Raw genomic sequence first — 22,835 nt, forward strand, 5'->3', positions numbered from 1 at the left:
CGAGTGCACGCGCTCAGACGGGACGCCGACGTCTTCAGGAGGAAAAAGAGCAACAAGAAGAAAAAGTCCCAACAAAACCAAAAAGACACAACAGGACTTAAAAGACACAACAGGACTTAAAAGACACAACAGGACTTAAAAGACACAACAGGACTTAAAAGACACAACAGGACTTAAAAGACACAACAGGACTTAAAAGACACAACAGGACTTAAAAGACTCAACAGGACTTAAAAGACACAACAGGACTTAAAAGACACAACAGGACTTAAAAGACACAAGAGGACTTAAGAAAGATAAAAATGATTTTAAAAACAGTTGCCATAAGATGTAAATGACATAAAACATGGAAGGAAACAAAAACAACATTAATATTTACGACAAAAGACGAGAAAGAGGAAAACGAATGAAAAAACATGAGAAAATGTTCATAAGACACAAAATAAAAATGTTGTATTGTGTAATTGTTTTTTTTTTTTTCTTTCTGCGTTGGTTTCGTCTTTTTGCATAATTACGTTTGTTGGTGCAGTTTTCATCTTTTTGTAGTTTTCATGTTGTGACAGAGTTTTTTTCTGTAACTCTTGGGCTCCACCAGCAGACACAGGAACACATCCACTGGTTCACCTTCATCGTCTTCATCTTCATCATCTTCATCCTCTTTTTCCAACCAGTCAAACGACACTTCATCAAGAACAAAACGTAATTATTCTGATTTTTCTCCAATGAAAACACATTCATGCCCATTGCAGGTTCCTGTTCTGCACAGCGTTAACGAGCTCATCATTAATTAACAGTTCACTGATGGATCCTTTATTATTTACAGTTTGGATCACAGGTGTCAAACATGCGTCCTGGGGGCCAAATCCGGTCCGCCAAAGGGTCCAGTCCGGCCCCTGGGATGAATTTGTGAAATGCAAAAATGACACTTAAGATATGAACAGTCAAGGATGTTAAAATCATTTTAGGTCATTTGAGTCTAAGGTGGATCAGACTAGTAAAATACTACCATAATAACCTATAAAAAATGAAAACTGTAAATTTGTCTCTTTATTTTAGTGTAAAAAGAAGTAAAATTGCACAAAAATGTTTACATTTACAGACTAGCCTTTTACAAAAAATGTGAATATCTGAAATGACTTAATAGAAGTATGTAGGATTTTAATAATATTCTGTCTGTTATTTAATATTTTGTGTATTTGTAGATCCACTGTGATCTGTAAGTTGTGATGCACATGTGTAAATGATAAACTAAGGTGTAAAATTGTTAACATTGCACTGATTTTACTAAAGAATTTTCAGGTTCATATTTGTTCATGTTATGTTCAAGTACAATTCCTAGATGTAAACGTTTTCATTACGGAATTGACTTTTTTCACTCAAAAGTTCTTATCCTATTATTTATATTATTTTCCTGGTCCGGCCCACTGTAGATCAGATTAGACTGAATGTGGAACTGAACTAACATGAGTTTGACAGCCCTGTTCTAAAACAAAGAATAGTTTCACAAAAAACGTGAATAACCTGAAACGTCTTAAGAGCAGTAAGTACAATTTTAACAAGATTCCACCTGTTATTAAATGTTTTGTGTTTGTAGATCCACTGTGATCTGTAAGTTATAATGAACATGTGGAAATGATAAACTGAGACAGAATATTGTTAAAATCACACTTATTTTTTCAGTTTGTTCATGTTATTCACACTGTTTGAAAGGATAGTTTGTAGATGTAAACGTTTTCATAATATAAATTTATTTTTATCGCGCTTAAACAAAGAAAAGTTTGGAGTTGACATTATTTATTATATATTCTGTTATTTTACTGGTTGGGCCCACTGCAGATCAAATTTAGCTGAATGTGGAACTGAACTGAAATGAGTTTGACAGCCCTGGTTTAGAACATCTGAACAATTAAATAATATATAAATAATAATGTTAATTAACACCAACACCATGAAGTAATGATTACTACTGATGTTAATGAACTACTGCATTTACTCTAATTACTTTGTTCTTTTTCTTCGTCGTGTTTTGTTTCTGTTTCATGTGTTTGTTGTGAATATTTTGGTTTCAATAAGTTAAATACAAATGAAATCAATCGTTATTATGATAATTATTGATGGAAACGTTCATCTGTTTGTGCTGAATGTGGACTGATGTGGACTGGTCCTCCAGGCCTCAGTGTCCAGTTGTGTTGCAGCTCCACCAAGTGGACAAGCCGGAGAATCACACCATAAAAACCAAAGCACAGACCAGACCAAACATGACGTCACACATGACTCATGACTTTTATTCATTCGTCAGATTTAACAGTGAGGTTCATTATTCAACTGCTTCTGCTCACTTTTAAACTGAATTTTTATTTTTATTTTTTATCTTTAACCCTTTCTTGCATGAATTATGATAACCTTAGTCAATATTCTTTTCTTCAGTGTTTTTATTCCTCTTTAGGCGTGAAAAAAACAATGCAACTGAATTTTTTTATGAACCTATTTTTCATGGAGTTCCAAAAATGTCCACTCAGCTGGACACCATACATTTAAGTTTTCAAGCAAAGAAACATGTATTTAAAACTCATCATCAGAAAGTGATATACTGTGTGAAAACTATGAAATAAAACATTTTTAATGCCGCTAATCTGATGTTTTCTCACATTTTATCCTAGTCAAATACTAGTTCTTACTCATTTCATGGAGATAATATCCTCAGAGACCCAGGAAACTGACAATTTTAGCTTTTTTACACTAAAAAATTGTCTTGATTGGAAACTGCATAATGCAACAGTTTTTTCAGATACATTTTTAAAAAATAATTTTTATTTATTTATTGATTATTTATTGATTTTTTTAATGGAATGTCCTTTGCAATGGACAGCATTTTAGTGAAACTGTCAAACTTTTGTCCCCTATAGAGGACACACTGCGTTACTGGGTCTCAGGAGGATATGCAAAGAAAAAAACAACTTTGTTTCAGAAAACTGTTAATTACAGTCTCATAACAATTAGCAATTGATTTACACTCAAACATGTCAGTGCAGATCAGGTTTATCAAGAACAGCAAAGTTACAGTAACGGTATGAATGTCAGTGTATTATGGGATGGTGCATAAGTGTCCACTGTGTTGGCTGATCTGGAACTGAAACAACCAAACCCATGAATAAACAGAGAACAGCTGGAGAAGAACTGACCACTGGAGTGACCACTGTGCATGAAAGGGTTAATTCATGGTTTATTTCGTCCTTTTACAGTTTAACCAACACATAAAATATCCTTTAATGTTAACCACAGAGATTAATTTAAAAAAAAAACAACTCAAAAATCAGACATGTTTGTTATTCCTTTTCCATAGCCCCGCCTCTGCCTTCATTCGATTGGTGTGAAGCCGTGGTCCTGCTCTCTGATTGGCTCATCGTGCTGTCTGTCGGCATCCCAGCATCTGTTTGGAGGTAAAACTGTTAGATTTGATCTGAACAAAAAAGAAAAAAACGTCATCGAGTCATTATGTTGATCTGTTTTAGTTACATTTTAGTTTCAGTTTTATTACATCATTACATTTGAATGGTTTAGTTTTGTTTGTTTTTAGTCTTTTATGTCATTTTTGTCTCATATTTTTGTGTCTTTTCCATCTTGTTGCATCTTCTGTCTTTTGTTTTCATCTTTATTCTCTTATTGAACAGTGTTTTTCTTGTCTTTTTTTTCATCTTTTTGTATCTTTTTAAACTTGTTGCGTAGTTTTCGTCTTGTATAGGTTTTTTTTTTTTGTATTGTTTTTCATCTTGTTCCGTCATTTCCGTTTCATTGTGTTGATCACGTGTGATATTTGTTCAGTTTTTTTCTTTTAAGTCGGTTTTGCTGCATCTTTTAATCTGTCGTTTCCATGGTTTCCGTGTTGCGTTGTTGTTGTCTGATGTTTGTCTCATGTGTCGTCTTTTCTGCGTTTTATTATTTCATCCGTTTAAATCAGTCCGGACCAAGGCTCTAATAGTTTTGGATTTTTCATTCTAGTTTAGTTTTATTTAGTTTGGACTTTTTTTCTCTAATTCAGTTCGTTTTAGTTTGTTTTTAGAACAGGTTTGATAGTTTTTATTAGTTTTTGTTATTTTCTAAATGCTTAGTTGTAGTTTAGTTGTAGTTCAGTCGTCTCTTTTCTCTTCTTCTCTGTGGTTGTATTCAAATCAATCCCAGACAGGACTCTGCTGCTTTAGTCTCCATGTTTCCAGGTAGAGTGGGGACCAGAAGACGACTGGAAACCACAAGTGAACACAAGTGACGGAGCAAAAAGTGTCGTATGGAGACAGCACAGAAAACTGAGAGAGACAAAGAAATCGATTTTGTATCAATCTGACATTGATAAAGACGAAAACAAAGGGAATTTTATCCATAGTTTTTATCCATTTTAGTTAGTTTTGTAAATACACAATACAGTTTCAGTTAATTATCTTTTTTTTCTCTTTTAATTATAGTTTTTATTTATTTCAGTTAACGAAAATGTTTTCACAATTCTAGTTTTCATCATTTCATTAGTTTTCATTAACGATAATAACCTTGGTCCGGATGTTATAAAATAAAACTACAGACCAGGACCAGGACCAGACCCCTACATCAGGACCAAGACTAGACCCCAGGACCAGACCTTTAGACCAGGACCAGACCCCCTTGATCAGAATTAAACCCCAAGACCAGGTTCAGACCTTTAGACCAGCGCCAGGACTAGACCCCGAGACCAGGGCCAGACCTTTAGACTAGACCCCAGGACCAGACATTTAGACCAGGACTAGACCCCCAGACCAGGACCAGGACCAGACCCCCAGACCAGGACCAGACCTTTAGATCAGGACCAGGACTAGACCCCAGGACCAGACCTTTAGACCAGGACCAGACCCCCGGACCAGGACCGGGACCAGACCCCCTTGATCAGGATTAAACCCCAAGACGAGGACCAGACCTTTAGACCAGGACCAGAAAATATTTTTTCAGTTCTAGTTTTGGTCATTTCCTTCGTTTTCGTTAACGATCATAACTTTGGTCTGGATGTTGTAAAATAAAACTAGTGGATAATTCACTTCAGATCTATAAAACTCCATATTAGACTGAACTGAATCCTGTATTGATTATTGATTATTGATATTTTGTTCATGTTCCTGAACCTGAACCTTCAGCCGTTCCAGACCGGACCAAACCACGTCATGACCCGGTCCTGTTTCTGCTGGACTCGGCTAAAACCCGCTCAGACAAAGACCTGCTGTTGAATAGAAGCACCAGCTCAGCTCTGTCCACAGACATGAGCCCAGCACTGGCCTTTTACCCATAATCCACCACACTTTTACCCATAATCCATCACACAAACACAACTGCTGAGGCTGCGAAGGATTAACCAGGCGCTCCACGCAGCACGCCAGGGCCAGGGCCTGTCACCATGACGACCGCCGGGCTTCACAGCTAGAGGCCCCCCCAGTCCAGGAAAGGACCGGGACCAGACCCCTAGATCAGGATTTAACCCCCAGACCAAGACCAGACCTTTAGATCAGGACCAGGACCAGAACCCCTAGATCAGGATTAAACCCCCAGACCAAGACCAGACCTTTAGATCAGGACCAGACCCTCAGACCAGGACCAGAACCCCTAGATCAGGATTAAACCCCCAGGACCAGGAAAAGACCAGGACTAGACCCCTAGATCAGGATTAAACCCCCAGACCAAGACCAGACCTTTAGACCAGGACCAGGAAAGGACCAGACCCCCTAGATCAGGAGTAAACCCCAAGACCAGACCTTTAGACCAGGACCAGACCCCCTAGATCAGGATTAAACCCCCAGACCAAGACCAGACCTTTAGACCAGGACCAGACCCTCAGACCAGGACCAGGACCAGAACCCCTAGATCAGGATAAAACCCCCAGGACCAGGAAGGGACCAGGACTAGACCCTCAGACCAGGACAAGGACCAGAATCCCTAGATCAGGATTAAACCCCCAGACCAGGGGTGTTTTGTTTTATTGTATTATTTTACATTACTTTTATTGTACATATTATATATTTTTATATCTTCTATTCTGTTTTCATCACTTCTTCCTTCCATTGTTGGTTGTATGTGGAGTTGGGTCAGTGTGTTTTTTGGACTGCTGTCGTAACCAAACTATCTATCTATCTATCTATCTATCTATCTATCTATCTATCTATCTATCTATCTATCTATCTATCTATCTATCTATCTATCTATCTATCTATCTATCTATCTATCTATCTATCTATCTCGTATTGATCTGGATTTAATGAGCAGGATCTAAAATCCCGCTGTGGATCAAGTCCCAGCAGAGGAACCAGACCGGGTCCTGGTTTTCTGGCTTTTGTTGCTTGTTTCCAGTTTTAAGGCCAATTACAGCCTTTCAGTGTGGAGACTTTTATCCCAGTGTTAAGAATCCGTCCACGCAGACGGAGTTCAGCCGCCGGCAGAAGGTTTTGCTTCATGAAACACAGCTTAGCTGTATTTAAGCAGACTGGGCTGCTTTCTACCCCGTCTGTTTCTGCAGCGTTTGTACTTTTTACTCAAGTAAATGATCTGAATATTTCTTCCACCACTTGTTTTCTAGATAAATGTGCTGTTCTCTCTCTTCTGTCCCTGCAAAGAAACAAAGCAGGCCATAAAATATGTAGCGTCAGGCCTTAAATAGGCAGAGGAATTCCAGAGCCACGACAGGGTTTGACCACGCAACACATCGGCCATTAAACCATAAATAGTCAGAGAAACAGCAGAACGTACAGAATTCAGCGTCAATAGAAAACATGTGTGCGGCGCTGCATGGATATCAGCCAGAGGAGGCCGAGTTACGGAGAGAAACGGACGAATATGTCACCAAATATCAGGAAAAGGCATCACAATATGAAAATATGGGCTGAGTGTCACATTAGAGGTTAAAAACAGAAAAAAGAGGCTTTTAAGATGTTCTGACATGAAGAAAAGATGATTTACATCTGAGATTTTTATTGATGAAATATCTGATGAAGTATTTGTAGTGTTTGACAAAGTGTTTGTAGTGTTTGATGCAGTATTTGTCGTGTTCAATGAAGTACTTGTAGCGTTTGACGAAGTATTTATAGTGTTTGAAGAAGTATTTGTAGTGTTTGATGAAGTATTCGTAGTGTTTGACGAAGTATTTGTGGGGTTTGACAAAGTATTTGTCGTGTTTGAAGAAGTATTTGTCGTGTTTGAAGAAGTATTCATAGTGTTTGAAGAAGTATTTGTAGTGTTTGACGAAGTATTTGTGGGGTTTGACGAAGTATTTGTCGTGTTTGAAGAAGTATTTGTAGTGTTTGATGAAGTATTTGTAGTGTTTGATGAAGTATTTGTAGTGTTTGACAAAGTGTTTGTAGTGTTTGATGCAGTATTTGTAGTGTTTGACAAAGTATTTGTAGTGTTTGATGCAGTATTTGTAGTGTTTGATGAAGTACTTGTAGCGTTTGACGAAGTATTTATAGTGTTTGAAGAAGTATTTGTAGTGTTTGATGAAGTATTCGTAGTGTTTGACGAAGTATTTGTGGGGTTTGACGAAGTATTTGTCGTGTTTGAAGAAGTATTTGTAGTGTTTGATGAAGTACTTGTAGCGTTTGACGAAGTATTTATAGTGTTTGACAAAGTATTTGTAGTGTTTGAAGAAGTATTTTATATATTATATGGACAACCATACTATCTGGTAACCAAACTATCTATCTATCTATCTATCTATCTATCTATCTATCTATCTATCTATCTATCTATCTATCTATCTATCTATCTATCTATCTATCTATCTATCTATCTATCTATCTAATAATAATACTATATTTTTTATTTGTTTGCTTCATTTTCACATTGTTTTGTAGCTAAATACTAGTGTGCTAAGCATTAGCATGCTAACCCCGTTAACATGGCTAAAGTTAAAGTAAACCGTAGACTTTACTCATCATGCTCGGCTCAAATACTTTTATTAAATCATACAAACATAAAAAACTGACAAATCTGTAATTTCACTAGACACTAAAAATCTGGAGGGATATCTGCACATTTGATATTATAGCATTTGTTAGCATTCAACCACTTTTTAGCTAATAGGACCATTGTGATTCAGTGGCAAAGGTAGAAGTAAATTCCGAAATATCGGACTAATCTGACCAAGTGTTGTCCTGTTTTCTCATTTAGCGTGCAGTAATATTAGCTAGGAACCAGCTGAATGCTAATGTTAGCGTGTATCGTGTTGTTTCACACTGAATCACGGTCTGATATTCATCCAGATTTGAACTCCGTGTCTTAATAATCAAATTCGTCGACGCAATGCGACGTTAGCGTTTTTGCTCACGATGTCAGACGAAACAGGAAACATGGACATAACAGACGTCAAACACTTGAAGGCGTCAAATGCTTTAATTTTAGCCGCACATACAAAAATCAGAAACAACACACACACACACACACACACACACAGTACACAGATGTCAGATATTCAACGGGTTTGGAGACGACGGCTTCACCTTTGACCTTTGTGACGTCACTGGCATCTTCACTCGTTAAGTTTATTTATTTACTTCTTTATCTCAGATTCTTACACTTTAATGACAAATAGACGTTATTTTTAAGGTTCATATTTGGTTAAGTGTAGGGCTGTTAGAAAATATCGGTTCTGCAATATATTGCGATATTTCATTTCACGATACTGTATTGATATTAAAAAGTACTGTGTCGAAATTTTTATTTATTTATTCAAATGCAGATATGGCGGAGGTTCATTTTTGTTTTTTGGTTTTCTTTATTGTTTTTATCTTATTTAATATAATTTCACACTGTTTTATTAAATAATGGTTATTTGAAGCACCCTAAACACACTTTCTCCTGTCTGAGAGGCACATGGTAGTTCCTTTGTTGGGATTGAACTCAAATCCTGTTCTGATGTTAGTTCTGAACTAATAGAATATGAACATTTGAACAGGATCTGAAACTGGAATGTCTGTAAAACAGAATTTCAGTTTGAACACAGGAACATTTTGTGACATAACATTAGATCCTGTTGTGATCAAATAAAAATGTGTTTAGTTTTTGTGCAGATTTCTGGTGTAATTCAATTCTTCCAGGAAATAATCTTAAAAAAACCCAAAACCAATAAAAAAATTGCCTTTTGAACAGTATCGTGATATATCGTATCGTGATCCTAGTATTGTGATTTGTATCGTATCGCCAGATTCTTGCTGATACACATCCCTAGTTAAGAGCAGGTAAAGGAACAATGCATCTACAGGTTTAATAATTAGATCTTTAACGTCAGTGCTTCATATTCTGGTTAAATGGCTAGTGATCTAAATGCTTCTGAACCCCAGTGTCGTTTTATCACACATCAGTTTAGTGGATGAACTGACGAGTTGATAAACACAAAATTAACCTGAAACTATTCAGATCTTAGAAGCAAAGCCTTAAAACATTACAACATGGTTTCAGGTTTTCAAACGTGACAATTTGATGATTTTAATAGTTGAATGTTTATGTTTATGGGATATTTTTGGAGTTTAGCTGATGAAATAAACCAGTGTCACTTGATTTTTGATATTTTGACACTTTTTAAATTGATTGTAATGTTTTCCTGTAGATCTGGATGAGCTAATTTTAGATTTTATTGTGATTTTTCAACATTCTCAGCTAAAAACATGAATCAGTAGTTTCAGTGTTTTGTTGTTTTATTCGGTTTAACTCACAGGTGTCAAACATGTGTCCCGGGGGCCAAATCTGGTCCGCCAAAGGGTTCAATCTGGCCCCTGGGATGAATTTGTAAAATGCAACAATTACACTGAAGATATGAACAATCAAGGATGTTAGAATCATTTTAGATCAATTCAATCTAATGTGGATCAGACCTGTAAAATACTGTCATAATAACGTATAAATAATGAAAACTGTAATTGTTTTCTTTGTTTTAGTGTAAAAAAAAAAAAAAAAAGGAAAATTACATCAGAATATTTACAGACTAGCCTTTTACGTCAATAACGTGAAATCTCTTAAGAGAAGTATGTAGAATTGTATTATTATTCTGCCTGTTATTTAATGTTTTGTGTATTTGTAGATCCACTGTGATCTGTAAGTTGTGAGTCACATGTATAAATGATAAACTAAGGCATAATATTGTTAACACTGCACTTATTTTTCTTAAGAATTTTCAGGTTGTTCATATTTGTTCATGTTATGATTGAGTATAAATCATAGATGTAAACATTTTCATTACAGAATTTTACTTTTTTCACTCAAAAGTTCTTATCCTATTTTTCATATTATTTTACTTTAGATCAGATTAGGCTGAATGTGGAACTGAACTAACGTGCGTTTGACAGCCCTGGTTTAACTGGTGCGTATTTCAGTAAAATTGACTTTTATTTATCACAGTGTGGAATGTTTTTATGTGAGAAACATTGTACTCTGTCATTTTCTGACCATAACCTTCAACTTTCCTCAACTTTCCAAAACCAAACATCATCTTTTAAACTTCCAATAATTCGCGACATTGACTGAAATAAACATTTTCACTGCGTTAACGTTTTACCGCCCTCTAAGGCAATGGCAAAACCGTTGGTCGGAGCTTTACCAGTCGCGTCCGAACTCCTTACTCGTTGATCTCATCGTCCTCGTCCTCAAAGTTGTCATCTCCGTCGTTGGCGGTGGCGTCCTGGTACTGCTGGTACTCCGACACCAGGTCGTTCATGTTGCTCTCCGCCTCCGTGAACTCCATCTCGTCCATTCCTTCGCCCGTGAACCAGTGCAGGAAGGCCTTTCTGCGGAACATGGCCGAGAACTGCTCCGAGATGCGCTTGAACAGCTCCTGGATGGCGGTGCTGTTTCCGATGAAGGTGGCGGCCATCTTGAGCCCGCGGGGAGCGATGTCGCAGACCGCCACCTTCACGTTGTTGGGGATCCACTCCACGAAGTAGCTGCTGTTCTTGTTCTGGACGTTCAGCATCTGCTCGTCCACCTCCTTCATGGACATGGGTCCGCGGAACACAGTGGCCACCGTCAGGTAGCGTCCATGGCGAGGGTCGCAGGCCGCCATCATGTTCCTGGCGTCGAACATCTGCTGGGTGAGCTCGGGGACGGTGAGCGCTCGGTACTGCTGACTTCCCCTGGCCGTTAACGGAGCGAATCCCGGCATGAAGAAGTGGAGGCGGGGGAAGGGCACCATGTTGACGGCCAGTTTACGGAGGTCGGCGTTGAGCTGCCCCGGGAAACGGAGCGAAGTGGTGACGCCGCTCATGGTGGCTGACACCAGGTGGTTGAGGTCGCCGTAGGTGGGCGTGGTCAGCTTCAGCGTGCGGAAGCAGATGTCGTAAAGGGCCTCGTTGTCGATGCAGTACGTCTCGTCGGTGTTTTCCACGAGCTGGTGGACGGACAGGGTGGCGTTGTACGGCTCCACCACGGTGTCCGAAACCTGCTCAGAAAGACACAGTGAGGCATGATGGGAAAAACAGCGTTTGGACTTCAAATGTATTTTATTAGTGACTTAAACTTGGTAAAATTTCACTGCTTTTATAAATTTCACTGCGTTTTTTTTACTCACAGATAGGGATGGGAATCGAGAACTGGTTCTTTTTGAGAACCGGATCCCAGTAGCTTGATTCCTTTGAATCGTTTGCGTGCCTGCTTAACGATTCTGCTTATCGATTCCACCTTCGTTGCGGATGCCTGACAACGTCACACGTACACTGCATTGTTTTGGTCAGAACGTGGCGTTGAGGCAGAAACAATCTAAACAGACCACACCAGGTCTAAACAGACCACACCAGGTCTAAACAGACCACACCAGGTCTAAACAGACCACACCAGGTCCATACAGACCACACCAGGTCTAAACAGACCACACCAGGTCTAAACAGACCACACCAGGTCTAAACAGACCACACCAGGTCCAAACAGACCACACCAGGTCCAAACAGACCACACCAGGTCCAAACAGACCACACCAGGTCTAAACAGACCACACCAGGTCCAAACAGACCACACCAGGTCTAAACAGACCACACCAGGTCTAAACAGACCACACCAGGTCTAAACAGACCACACCAGGTCCAGTTGAACTCTGTCAAAGCTTCCATTTCTTCTAAAGGTGGAATCCCTTCAATCTGCTCAAACATTTGTCCACATGTGATTCATTTGATTCGCTACTTAGAGGTGCTTGTGAATCTAGCAGCAGAGTGAACACCAGGCCGTCTTCTGGGCCCAGTTCTGGTTCTGGTGCGGGCAACAAACGTCGTTCCCCCTCAAATACAAGTTTCTGAAGGTAGGGGAAAGGAAATGAGGAGCACAACAACGGGAGACGAGCTGAGTTGAACCAGTTCCACATAGTGGAAATGCAGCAACAGAGGAATTAGTAAAGAGTCTGGAGTTTGACTTTCACTGTACGCCCCCCACCCCCCACCCCGAACCGGGCCCAGCCTCATCTGTTATTATTTGTTCATACTGTATATGTTCTATTTTCTGTGCAGATGGAAATATAAAAGACAGTTAATGCAAACACATCTGCTTGTACTCTTTTATTCCCTCACCCAATGAGAATCGATAAGGAATCTCATCAATAAGCAAAATCGATAATGGAATCAGAATCATTAAATTCTTCTCGATTCCCATCCCTACTCACAGACCAGTTTCACTTTTAATAAACTACTGTTGTTATTAGACGTCGACCAGTAGATGTTAAGTTAGTTTCAGTGACGGTCAGCTGACATCAGTACCTTAGGCGAGGGCATGACGCTGAAGGTGTTCATGATCCGGTCGGGGTACTCCTCCCGGATCTTGCTGATGAGGAGGGTCCCCATTCCTGAGCCAGTGCCCCCCCCCAGAGAGTGAGTCAGCTGGAAGCCCTGGGGGGTCGATGGAGGACAGGAAGTGGTTTATTGGACAGTAAAAGGAAAGTTGACCTTTACATTCAGAGCAGTAGGTGGCTCTGTGGACCAGCCCACGGACCAGTTCCAGAACTAGGACCAGGACCAGGACCAGGACCAGGACCAGATCACTGACAGGACGTGACACGGTGTTAACATCTAATCTGATCTGTTTTATCAGAGAACATCAGTAATGGGATTATGAGAAATCAGATTAATACACCCAACACTCCCATGTCTTCATGCATGTATCCAGGTTCATCTGATGTATTTAGTTCTTTTACATCTGCAGGTGTAAAAAAAAAAAAAATCATAAGTACTGTAGTCAAACCTGAGTGGAAACAATACGAGGAAGTTTGATTGTACCGTCACTACGTACATTTGTACACCAAAAAAAAATCCGATATTGGACTGAAACATCCAAACCAGGGTTTTTTGATTATTGTATTTCTGACGTCCACTGGACTGATATGAAATTGATTTATTTCACTCAAGCAATTTTAGCTAGCGGCACCATATGACACTTCACTGTTCGTCACTTGTGGTTTCCAGTCGTCTTCTGGTCCCCACTCTACCTGGAAACATGGAGACTAAAGTTGGGAGAAAGCAGCAGAGTCCTCTACAAGATTTATGGGAATATGACAGCGAGGAAGATAAAAGATACGAAAAAACTAAAGCTAAACTAAAACTAAGCATTTCGAAAAAAACGAAAACTAATAAAAACTAGCAAACCTGCTCTAAAAACTAATCAAAACTAACTGAATTAGTGAAAAAAAAGTCAAAACTAAATAAAACTAAACTATAATGAAAAATCCCAAACTATTAGAACCTTGATTGAAACAGTTTAAATGAATGTTGTTAATGTAATTTCTCTGTTTAAACGTTAAAATTGTCCAAAACGTCTCCAATAATCCACATTAAGACGATAATGTTTAATGAAACTCAATAGAAAACCATGTTCAGAGGCTCCTCCCCCTTGTCGTCGTGGGAGGGGCTTGTGTTTGCGTTCACCTGGAGGCAGTCGCAGTGCTCACACTCCTTCCTCACCACGTCCAGGACCGAATCCACAAGCTCCGCCCCCTCCGTGTAGTGACCTTTGGCCCAGTTGTTGCCGGCACCTGTTTGACCTGTGGACGACCAATCAGCTGTGAGTAAAGTGATCGCTGCAGCAGGTGGGAATGTTCAGCTGGTGACCCACTTCTCATCCTTGGGGTTGGGGGTGGGGGGGTGGTTATTTAAAGCCTCCTGCTCAGACGTTCTTTAAAACAAACGCTGCGTTTCCTGAAACATTTCCGCTTCTTCTTCTCTGTTCAGACTCGAACCTGCAACGCCTGAAATCTGCACCTTTGACCCCCAGGGTTCACTCTGATCTGTGTTTATGTCTTCTTAATAACGTTATCTTTTCATTTAAGAAGAGGCAGACATTTGGTCAACTTGATGTTTTCATCCTCACCTTCATCGTGATCCTAGTATTGTGATTTGTGTCGTATCGCTAGATTCTTGCCAATACTCACCCCTACTTGGGACGTATTAATTTGCGTCCTGAAGTCCATGTGGACGGATAGCTCAGTAAGTAACACTACGGTCGATGATGTTTGAATCCCAGCAGGAGCGCTTGCATTTTTTCCAACATTTTACATGTTCAAACAGGGGGCGGAGCCAAGGACGCTGGTAGATAAATCCACAGTTGATAAAGAATTCTAACTAGTCCTAGAAACATTAGCTTACCTTGTCATTGCTGATCACAGGGGTCATGCTAATGCTAACTAGCTTCTGTGAAGCAGGGTTAGGGTTAGTAATGAGCATACGTCCATGTGGACAATGGACTGTCCTCTGCCGTCTTCACCCATTGGCTGAACAACAACAGGAAACAGACACATTTTTGATTCCTTAAGGTCTCACATCCTTACTGTTTTTTTTATTTATTTATTCTTACCCCGCCCCCAAAAGGGGGGGCAAGGGGTTTTGGTTTTGATTCAGTTTGTCTGTTTGTTTGATTGTTAACGCTGTAGCAGCAAAATTATTGTTTGCATTCACACCAAATTGGGTTTATAGATTGCCAGTGATCCAAAAGAGATCTCATTACATTTTGGGAAAAGAAGGTCAAAGTTTACATTTTTTAGGAATCTTTAATCTTTTTTTTCCTATTTACTTATAATGGACGATAATTCAAATGTTTGTAGTAGCAAAACTGTTTGTTGAATTCACACCAAATTTGGTTTATAGATTGCCAGTGATGCAGAATAGATGTGATTACATTTTGGGAAAAGTAGGTCAAAGTTTCAATTTTTTAGGAATTTTTAAAATCTTTTTTTCCCCCCATTTACTTATAATGGGAAAATTTTCAAACCTCTATAAAAACATCAGTTTTGTTTCAATTTACTTCAAACTTGGCACATATATAGAGGTAATTGATATGCTGACATCAGTACTTGCATAGACATGATGACATCAGCTGGATCGATGCCAAAATAAGCTACAATACGTGCGAGGGGCGGGGCTTGTTGTGCCTGGAACCGCTTGTTATTTGAACAATTAAATTATGGACAAAAGGTGTGTTGTAACCCAGCGCTACTGAACATGTACAGAGTAAAATATTACTGAAAATTGATGAGTAATGCCTTACACTACTGCGTTACAGAAAAAGTAGTCTGTTACTGTAATGGATTACTTTTGTAAGGTGTTCCTCCCACACTGGATGTGAAACCATTATAACGATGCTGTGATGCAAACAGACAGGATTCTCCAGCATCAAAAACTGAGGCTTTAGAGTTGAGAGTTTTTGAGTTTTTTGCAACAACCACAAATACAACGTACCAAAGATGAAGTTGTCTGGTCTGAAGAGTTGTCCAAAGGCTCCCGATCGAACACTGTCCATGGTTCCTGGTTCCAGATCAACCAGAACTGCCCGGGGGACGTATTTATGAGCTGCACAAACACAGGAAGAAGAAATCAGATGGTCTGTCCTGGAGGCATGGACCTGCTCCACAGATCAGTTCAAGTGTTGAAATACAACAAACCCTTTACCTCCAACATCCCAGCACTCATTTTGGATGCATTCAGACCATTGTACAACATTAAAACTGAAGAAAAATGGTTCATTGCTCAAAAACACTTTCAAACCCCAGCCCGTGCATGAGGTTTGATGCAGATGAACCAGATTCTTTGGATCCACGTATCAGGTCCAGATGAACAGAAGAGCCTCTTGGACCCAAACCCTGAAGTCCACCACACTGGCACCAGAACAGACTATTTCAGCTGTTTTTGTCGTATCCAGACGTTCTATTAGAGCGAACTCCTCCCACAGAATTCATAGCCTGTCCATCCAACCATCTTTCCCAATGAGAAATCCATCTGGAATCGCAGGGTTTGAATCCAAATATGAAGGCGGGACTAACAGGCGCCTTGTAAACCAATCACGGATAAGACGGATGTGACACTTTTGACCTGTAAGTTCTAATGTACACGTGTAAATGATAAACTGAGGCAGAGTATCTTTTAAATTGCACCTTTTTTTCTTAAGACATTTCAAATTATTTCCATTATTCAGATTTTCTAGGAAACTTTGTAGATGTAAACCAGAGGTGTTTTCTCTCAGACTGCAGTGGAAGCTCAGCTTCCCCTAAAATGACTCCAATTAAATGATCAAATCTGTTCAGTTGTTTTCATTTCATTGACTCCAAATGTGTTCAAACACGTTCATCTCTCAGACCAGTTGGTTCAGAATCAGTTTGATCCCAGATCAGTGGACTGGATGTTGTTCACTTCTCCTCCATTCCCATGTCTGTGTTTTCTCCTCCATCTCTGCTCAGTGCATTTGTCCGTAGACGCTCAGCGTCCATGCACTTCAATGGGACTGAGTGGAACTGGTTTTTTCATTGACTCTAAACTGGACGCTAATTGGATAAATGACACCATGTTGTCCCGCCCCCGGACGCTCAGTGTCTCTGGGGGTGAATGGAGCTGTGGGCGGAGCTCAGCCGGGCTGGACACCGGGATTCCACGTGCTGATTGGAGGATCAGTTGAAAGGCTGAATCCCGTTTGATTGACAGCTGTTTTCAGATCTGCTCCTTCACTGACACAGTTCAGTTTAATACCGTCACACATTCTGCTGGGAAATCAGAGAAACCACTGCCAAATTACTCGTTCATTTCTTGCACTGTAAATAAAACACACTCATTGTACTTCCTTGTTTCAATTTAACATAATTTCAACGTTTTCTTGTTTCAGTTCCATAATTTAATCATTTCTTGTTTGAGTTTAATATCATTGCCTGTTGTCACTAGTGTCAACAGTGTCAGCTCCATGTGCAGGAGTAAAAGGAGCTTCTCTAGTTTCAAAGGCTCCAGTCCTACGCCTACTACACACTGGGCCAAGGCCGTCTAAGCAGACCAGCTCTGCTGGACATTCAGAGGACACTGGTCCAGTCCCTGGAAAACACGCCTACTCGTACGATAAGGTCCCTGAGCATTTTCTGAAAAAGGAACGGAGGGACGAATTTATGTTTAAATAACTTGACAATTTTTTTGATGTAAGCCGACACTGAGCTTCCCCTGTCTGAAAGACGAGCAGCCGCCACTGCTGTAAACATTATCATAATTTAATTTAACTTTTTCACTGTTGTCATTTACAGGTCTGGCCCACTTGAGATCATCTTGGGGTGAATGCGACCCCTGAACTAACATGAGTTTGACACCTGTCTGATCTACATGAATGAATCCAGACTCACAGGAAGCCTCATTGTAGTAGACGTTGACTCTGTCCAGCTGAAGAAGCGAGTCACCCACATAGTTTCCCGTCGGGTCAATGCCGTGTTCGTCACTGATCACTTCCCAGAACTGACGAGTCACAGCATCAGAAAAGAGAAGAAGAAGAAAATAGAGCAGAGTTCATGACACAGCGCTGAGTCATTCTGTCTCTACAGTGAACCCAAACACATCCCATTTACTGTCCCAACATTTCACAAGCTGCGTAAGAACAAAACATCTCAGAGTCACATTATAGCAACGTGAATCTGTTTCCACGGTAACATCATGGGACAAAAAGCAGACCTACATATAGGGATGTAACGATTACAGTATAACGATAAACCGCGGTAAAATTCCCGACAGTTAGTATTACCGTTGAAATTCAAATTATCATGAAAACTGTGTTTGATTACTGCACTTTGAAAACTAATGGTACTGGAGAAGCAGCAGCACTGCAGGATCTATCTATCTATCTATCTATCTATCTATCTATCTATCTATCTATCTATCTATCTATCTATCTATCGTTCTATCGTTCTATCTATCGTTCTATCGTTCTATCGTTCTATCTATCGTTCTATCTATCGTTCTATCTATCGTTCGTTCTATCGTTCGTTCTATCGTTCGTTCTATCGTTCGTTCTATCGTTCGTTCTATCTCTGAAAAAGAAACTAAAACAACTCAAACTTGATGGAAAATGGTCAAACATTGTCCGTCTGGTTCCATCTTTGCTGCACATTTGTATATTTAATTGTTTACATGCTAATATTTGAATGTTTCTGCAACAGAAAGTGCATTGTGCCTATTATTACATTTTATTTATTTATTTATTTATTAAATACAACTTGGTTAAATTATTTCGGTGGGTGCATTAGTACTTCTTGAACATTTTGAGCACAATTTCAACAATATTGTGATAATAATGATAACTGTGATAATTTTGGTCACAATAACTGTGATATGAAATTTTCCTTTGTCTTCAATTATAACCAGTGTAAAAATCAGTGCTTTTCACTTTCAGGGTCAGTTTTTCCTGCTGGTGTTCATATGTGGATTTAGTTGGGTTTCTTCACACTATGTTTCACAACATGACTTTAGCAGAAGTCCAAACCTGTGGTCATGTTCTTTCAGGTCTTCTGCAGATATTTTCCTACATGACGCTTTCATTAATCAGCTGTTTCTACGTTGGCGTCCGGATCAGGACACCTTGTTCCTCAGATGTGGTTTCAGGTCCAGGTTCGGGTAAAGGGGGTTCAGGAAGTGTCACATTCCTCATGTGGGTCCACAGTTCAGTTCTCACCACTGTGATGATTCACCAGGAGACGGAGACCAGGTTCAAACTGAGGCTGGAGGTCCAACCCAGGGACACTACATCTGATACATATATATATATATATATATATATATATATATATACTTCTATCTTATATTATTATCATACTATTATATTATTATTCCATTATTAGATATTATAATATTATACAACTTTTAAATATATTATATTATATTATATTATATTATATTATATTATTATACTACTATTAGATGTTATATTATAATAAAACTATTATATATTTGGCAACACTCAGCGTTTGATGATCGATCTGGACGTGGACCTTAACCTGAACCTGGATCTGAACCTAGATCTAGATCTGGACATAGACCTGGATCTAAACCTGGACCTGTATCTGAACCTGGACCTGAACGTAGATCTGGATCTGAACCTGGATCTGGACTCAAGCCTTCATAAACTTGATTTTCTTTCTTTTATGTTTTAGTTTTTCTCACTGAACCATTTAAACTCAGTCCATCAGGTCTGGGTCTAAACCCGGGTCAGTCCATCAGGTCTGGGTCTAAACCCGGGTCAGTCCATCAGGTCTGGGTCTAAACCCGGTTCTTGTCCTACCTTGGTTCCGATCTGGTTCCCGCACTGTCCCGCCTGGATGTGGACTATCTCCCTCATGTCTTCGGTCCGTTCCGGTCTCGGTGTCCCCGGTCTGATCTGATCCGGATCCGCGGAGTTTACTTTATCCGCGTGTCAGCTGCTCCGCGGGGGCGCGCCCTCCACTGGGCTCCGCCCCGTGCGTGTGCGTCAACGAAGCCACGCCCACAGAGGCCGAGCCACAGAATGAATAAAAACTGATAATAATGTGTATAATAACAAATATAAACTGTTCTAAAGTTCAGAGGTTGAAAAAACAGTTTATAATCAATAATCAGAATCATTTAATCATTTATTCTATGATTGCTTTCATTCTCTGTTTAACTTAATTAATTTAACTACGACCCTTGAAATGACAGATAAGAACATTAGAATAGAATAGAATAGAATAGAATAGAATAGGATAGAATAGACTTTATTTGCCATTCGCACAGATCCATAACAGTACAGGTACATCAGAATTCTTTTGCATTTCCCTGAGTCAGAAAAAGAGTTAGAAAAAGGTAAAGATATGACAAAAAAAGACAGATACAAAACATAAACACAGCTCAAACATATAAAAAAACAGTAATTGCACATACAAGCACAAATACACATTTGTAAAATAGAGTATTATAAAAAGAGTAATAATAATAAGTGTACTGAGAGGTATCAACAAGTTATTGCACATTTGAATTAAAGGTACTGGGATGATTTATATATTTATATAGATTTTGACCACAAGGATTCTAAAATAAAACAAAAATAAAAACATTTAGAATCCATGTTTTATTTCAGAAGGAAATTTTCAAATTCATAAAGAGAAAAACAAAGTTAATTTTACAATTTACATGTGTCCATAAATTATTTAAATTCTATATTCCTGATAAACTAAAAAAAAAAAAAAAGTGTAAAAAATTCTTTAAATTGGAATAAGTACACCCCCTTTTAAAAACTGTGCTGTCTTTTTATTGAATTTTAGATTTTTAATTCAGTTACATGATGATTCTTTGGGTCAATATATAATTGAGGGACTTTTGAAGTACATGGGATAGATCCTGCATACATCTTTATTAAAAGTTATATATATATATATATATATATATATATATATATATATATATATATATATATATATACACACACACACACACATTTATTTATTTATGTTCATTATGATCATGTCTTTTATAAATTTCATAATTATTTAATTACGGGAACAATCACTTATGAATAAATGATTAATAAATAAATAATAAAAAAAATAGATGGATATGAAACTAAAAACAAATAATAATAATAATAATAATAATAATAACTTTATTTATATTGCACCTTTAAAAACTGAGCTTAAAAAGTGCTTTGACAGACAAAGCAAAAGTGCATAACAGCAGAATAAAAACATAGCAAACAACACAATAAAAGAGATGAGTACAGCAAACATGAAAACAGGACTAACTGTGAATGTATGGTAGTGGAGAGGGCAGAAATAACAGAACATGATGCTGTCAAATGAACATGAAGGAGTAGAATAAAACATCATCATGTTTGCCAATATAAATGAATAACCAAAACAGGGTAAAATTAAATATTCAAAATTAAAAATGTTAAAAACGTTAAAAAGAGACAATATCACATGAAGGCAAGTCTATAAAAATGCATTTTAAGAAGTGACTTAAAAGATGACACTGACAAAAAGAAAAGTAAAAACTAAACTCAGATCAGCGACATAAGAAAATAATCAACAGGAGAAAATTAAATATTTAATACCAGATGCAGAACGATGTAGACTGTGGAAAAAAATAAAAAAAATAAAATAAAAGTAATGAACTGAGGGACTTAAATGGATTCAAACCGTAAATGAATTAGATTTAACTTAAATAATGAGTAAACGAATGAATGAATGAATTCAACACTAAACACTGGTTTCAACATCAAACATTTTACAGAAATGTTTTTTTTTATTGGAGAACAAACCTGACATTGAACTCGACAGTGAATTAAAGTGTGATTTTTCTTTTTCTTTTTTTTACTTTGAGTTTGTGTCTGTTTGTGACACAGTGGCGCCCCCTGCTGGAGGTCTGTCCAACAACAAAAGAACAGCCATAAAAATCATGTGATCATGTAGACCAGGGGTGGCCGACCAGTCAGAGGCTGAAGCCACAGTTTTAACTGTGTTACTACAAAGAACCACATCATAAACATGAGCTGCACTCATCCAGTCCTCTCACTCTCTCGCTCTCTCTTACACACAGACGTCTGCTCCGCCAGATTCACTGTAAATGTCACACATCAACATGATCATGACAAAAACCAAAAGCCCAGGAATTTTATTAGGACAAGATTCCGGATACAAGCGGTCAAAATGAGTTTCCTCCGCAGGGTGGCTGGGCACACCCTTAGGGATAGGGGGAGGAGCTCGGAGTAGAGCCGCTGCTCCTCCACATCCAGAGGGGCCAGCTGAGGTGGATCAGACATCTGTTTCGGATCCTCCTGGACGCCTCCCTGGGGAGGTGTTCCGGGCATGTCCCACCAGGAGGAGACCTCGGGGAAGACCCAGGACACGTTGGAGAGACTATGTCTCTGGGCTGGCCTGGGAACGCCTCGGGGTCACCCCGGAAGAGCTGGAGGAGGAGTCTGGGGAGAGGGAAGTCTGGGCATCCCTGCTTAGACTGTTACCCCCGCGACCTGGTCCTGGAAGAAGCGGAAGATGATGGATGGATGGATGGATGGATGGATGGATGGATGGATGGATGGAATTTTATTACCAGGAACTTATTTGGGGTCAAAGAATTCCTGGTAATTGCGTTTCCATGGCACCCAAAGTTCAGGGTAATTTATTCAGATCAGGCTGATGATGTATGAGGAGCAGTAACAGAGACTGCAGTACAGTTCACGTGCAGTTCTTCAGCTTTTCTCGTATTTCTTTAGCCATGCGCCTTACATGTATTTGGCTCAAACTGTTTTTAATTGAACCTCGCTCGTTTCATGTCAGTGATTCAAAGTCCATCTGAATTTCCTCGTGGGCAAAAACGCTCAAAAGAGCCTGGACCTCGTCATCCGTCCACTTGTCATAGCTTCTCTTTCAGTCCATTTTCCGAATTATGAAAATACAAAGCTTGTGGAAATTAAATTAACTAGCGGCGTTGTACCTGTGAGGCTAAAACGCCCTCCTGTGGTGCAACACTGGCATTGTACCCGTGGTGCCATTGTGCACAGGGACACGTAGGTGTGGGACGGACACAGAACATGCATTATAGTGGGATGAATTCAATTGCGCAGGTGAA

At 39.1% G+C, this 22,835-nt stretch overlaps 1 protein-coding gene across 4 annotated transcripts in view; it reads right to left on the bottom strand.

Moving 5' to 3' along the window:
• LOC115411376 (tubulin beta-5 chain) overlaps nucleotides 1–19,648 on the bottom strand; it is a 287,981-nt gene extending 268,333 nt beyond the window's left edge. Inside the window, exons 1-7 of one of the 4 annotated variants that reach the window (XM_030123484.1) lie at nucleotides 19,534–19,648; nucleotides 17,609–17,717; nucleotides 15,696–15,806; nucleotides 13,890–14,005; nucleotides 12,729–12,857; nucleotides 10,614–11,428; nucleotides 3,257–3,430 (exon numbers count right to left, since the gene is read on the bottom strand). In XM_030123484.1, coding sequence (XP_029979344.1) covers nucleotides 3,358–3,430; nucleotides 10,614–11,428; nucleotides 12,729–12,857; nucleotides 13,890–14,005; nucleotides 15,696–15,806; nucleotides 17,609–17,717; nucleotides 19,534–19,590 — 1,410 coding nt within the window. In that variant the 5' untranslated portion in view covers nucleotides 19,591–19,648 and the 3' untranslated portion in view covers nucleotides 3,257–3,357. Of the gene's footprint in view, nucleotides 1–3,256; nucleotides 3,431–10,591; nucleotides 11,429–12,728; nucleotides 12,858–13,889; nucleotides 14,006–15,695; nucleotides 15,807–17,608; nucleotides 17,718–19,533 lie in introns of those variants that run through there. The other 3 variants (XM_030123486.1, XM_030123485.1, XM_030123487.1) reach the window with 3 other exon arrangements.
• Between the last annotated feature and the right edge of the window lie 3,187 nt (nucleotides 19,649–22,835).

Source organism: Sphaeramia orbicularis, chromosome 20 (assembly GCF_902148855.1).
Source record: "Sphaeramia orbicularis chromosome 20, fSphaOr1.1, whole genome shotgun sequence".
NCBI classification, from domain to species: Eukaryota; Metazoa; Chordata; class Actinopteri; order Kurtiformes; family Apogonidae; genus Sphaeramia; species Sphaeramia orbicularis.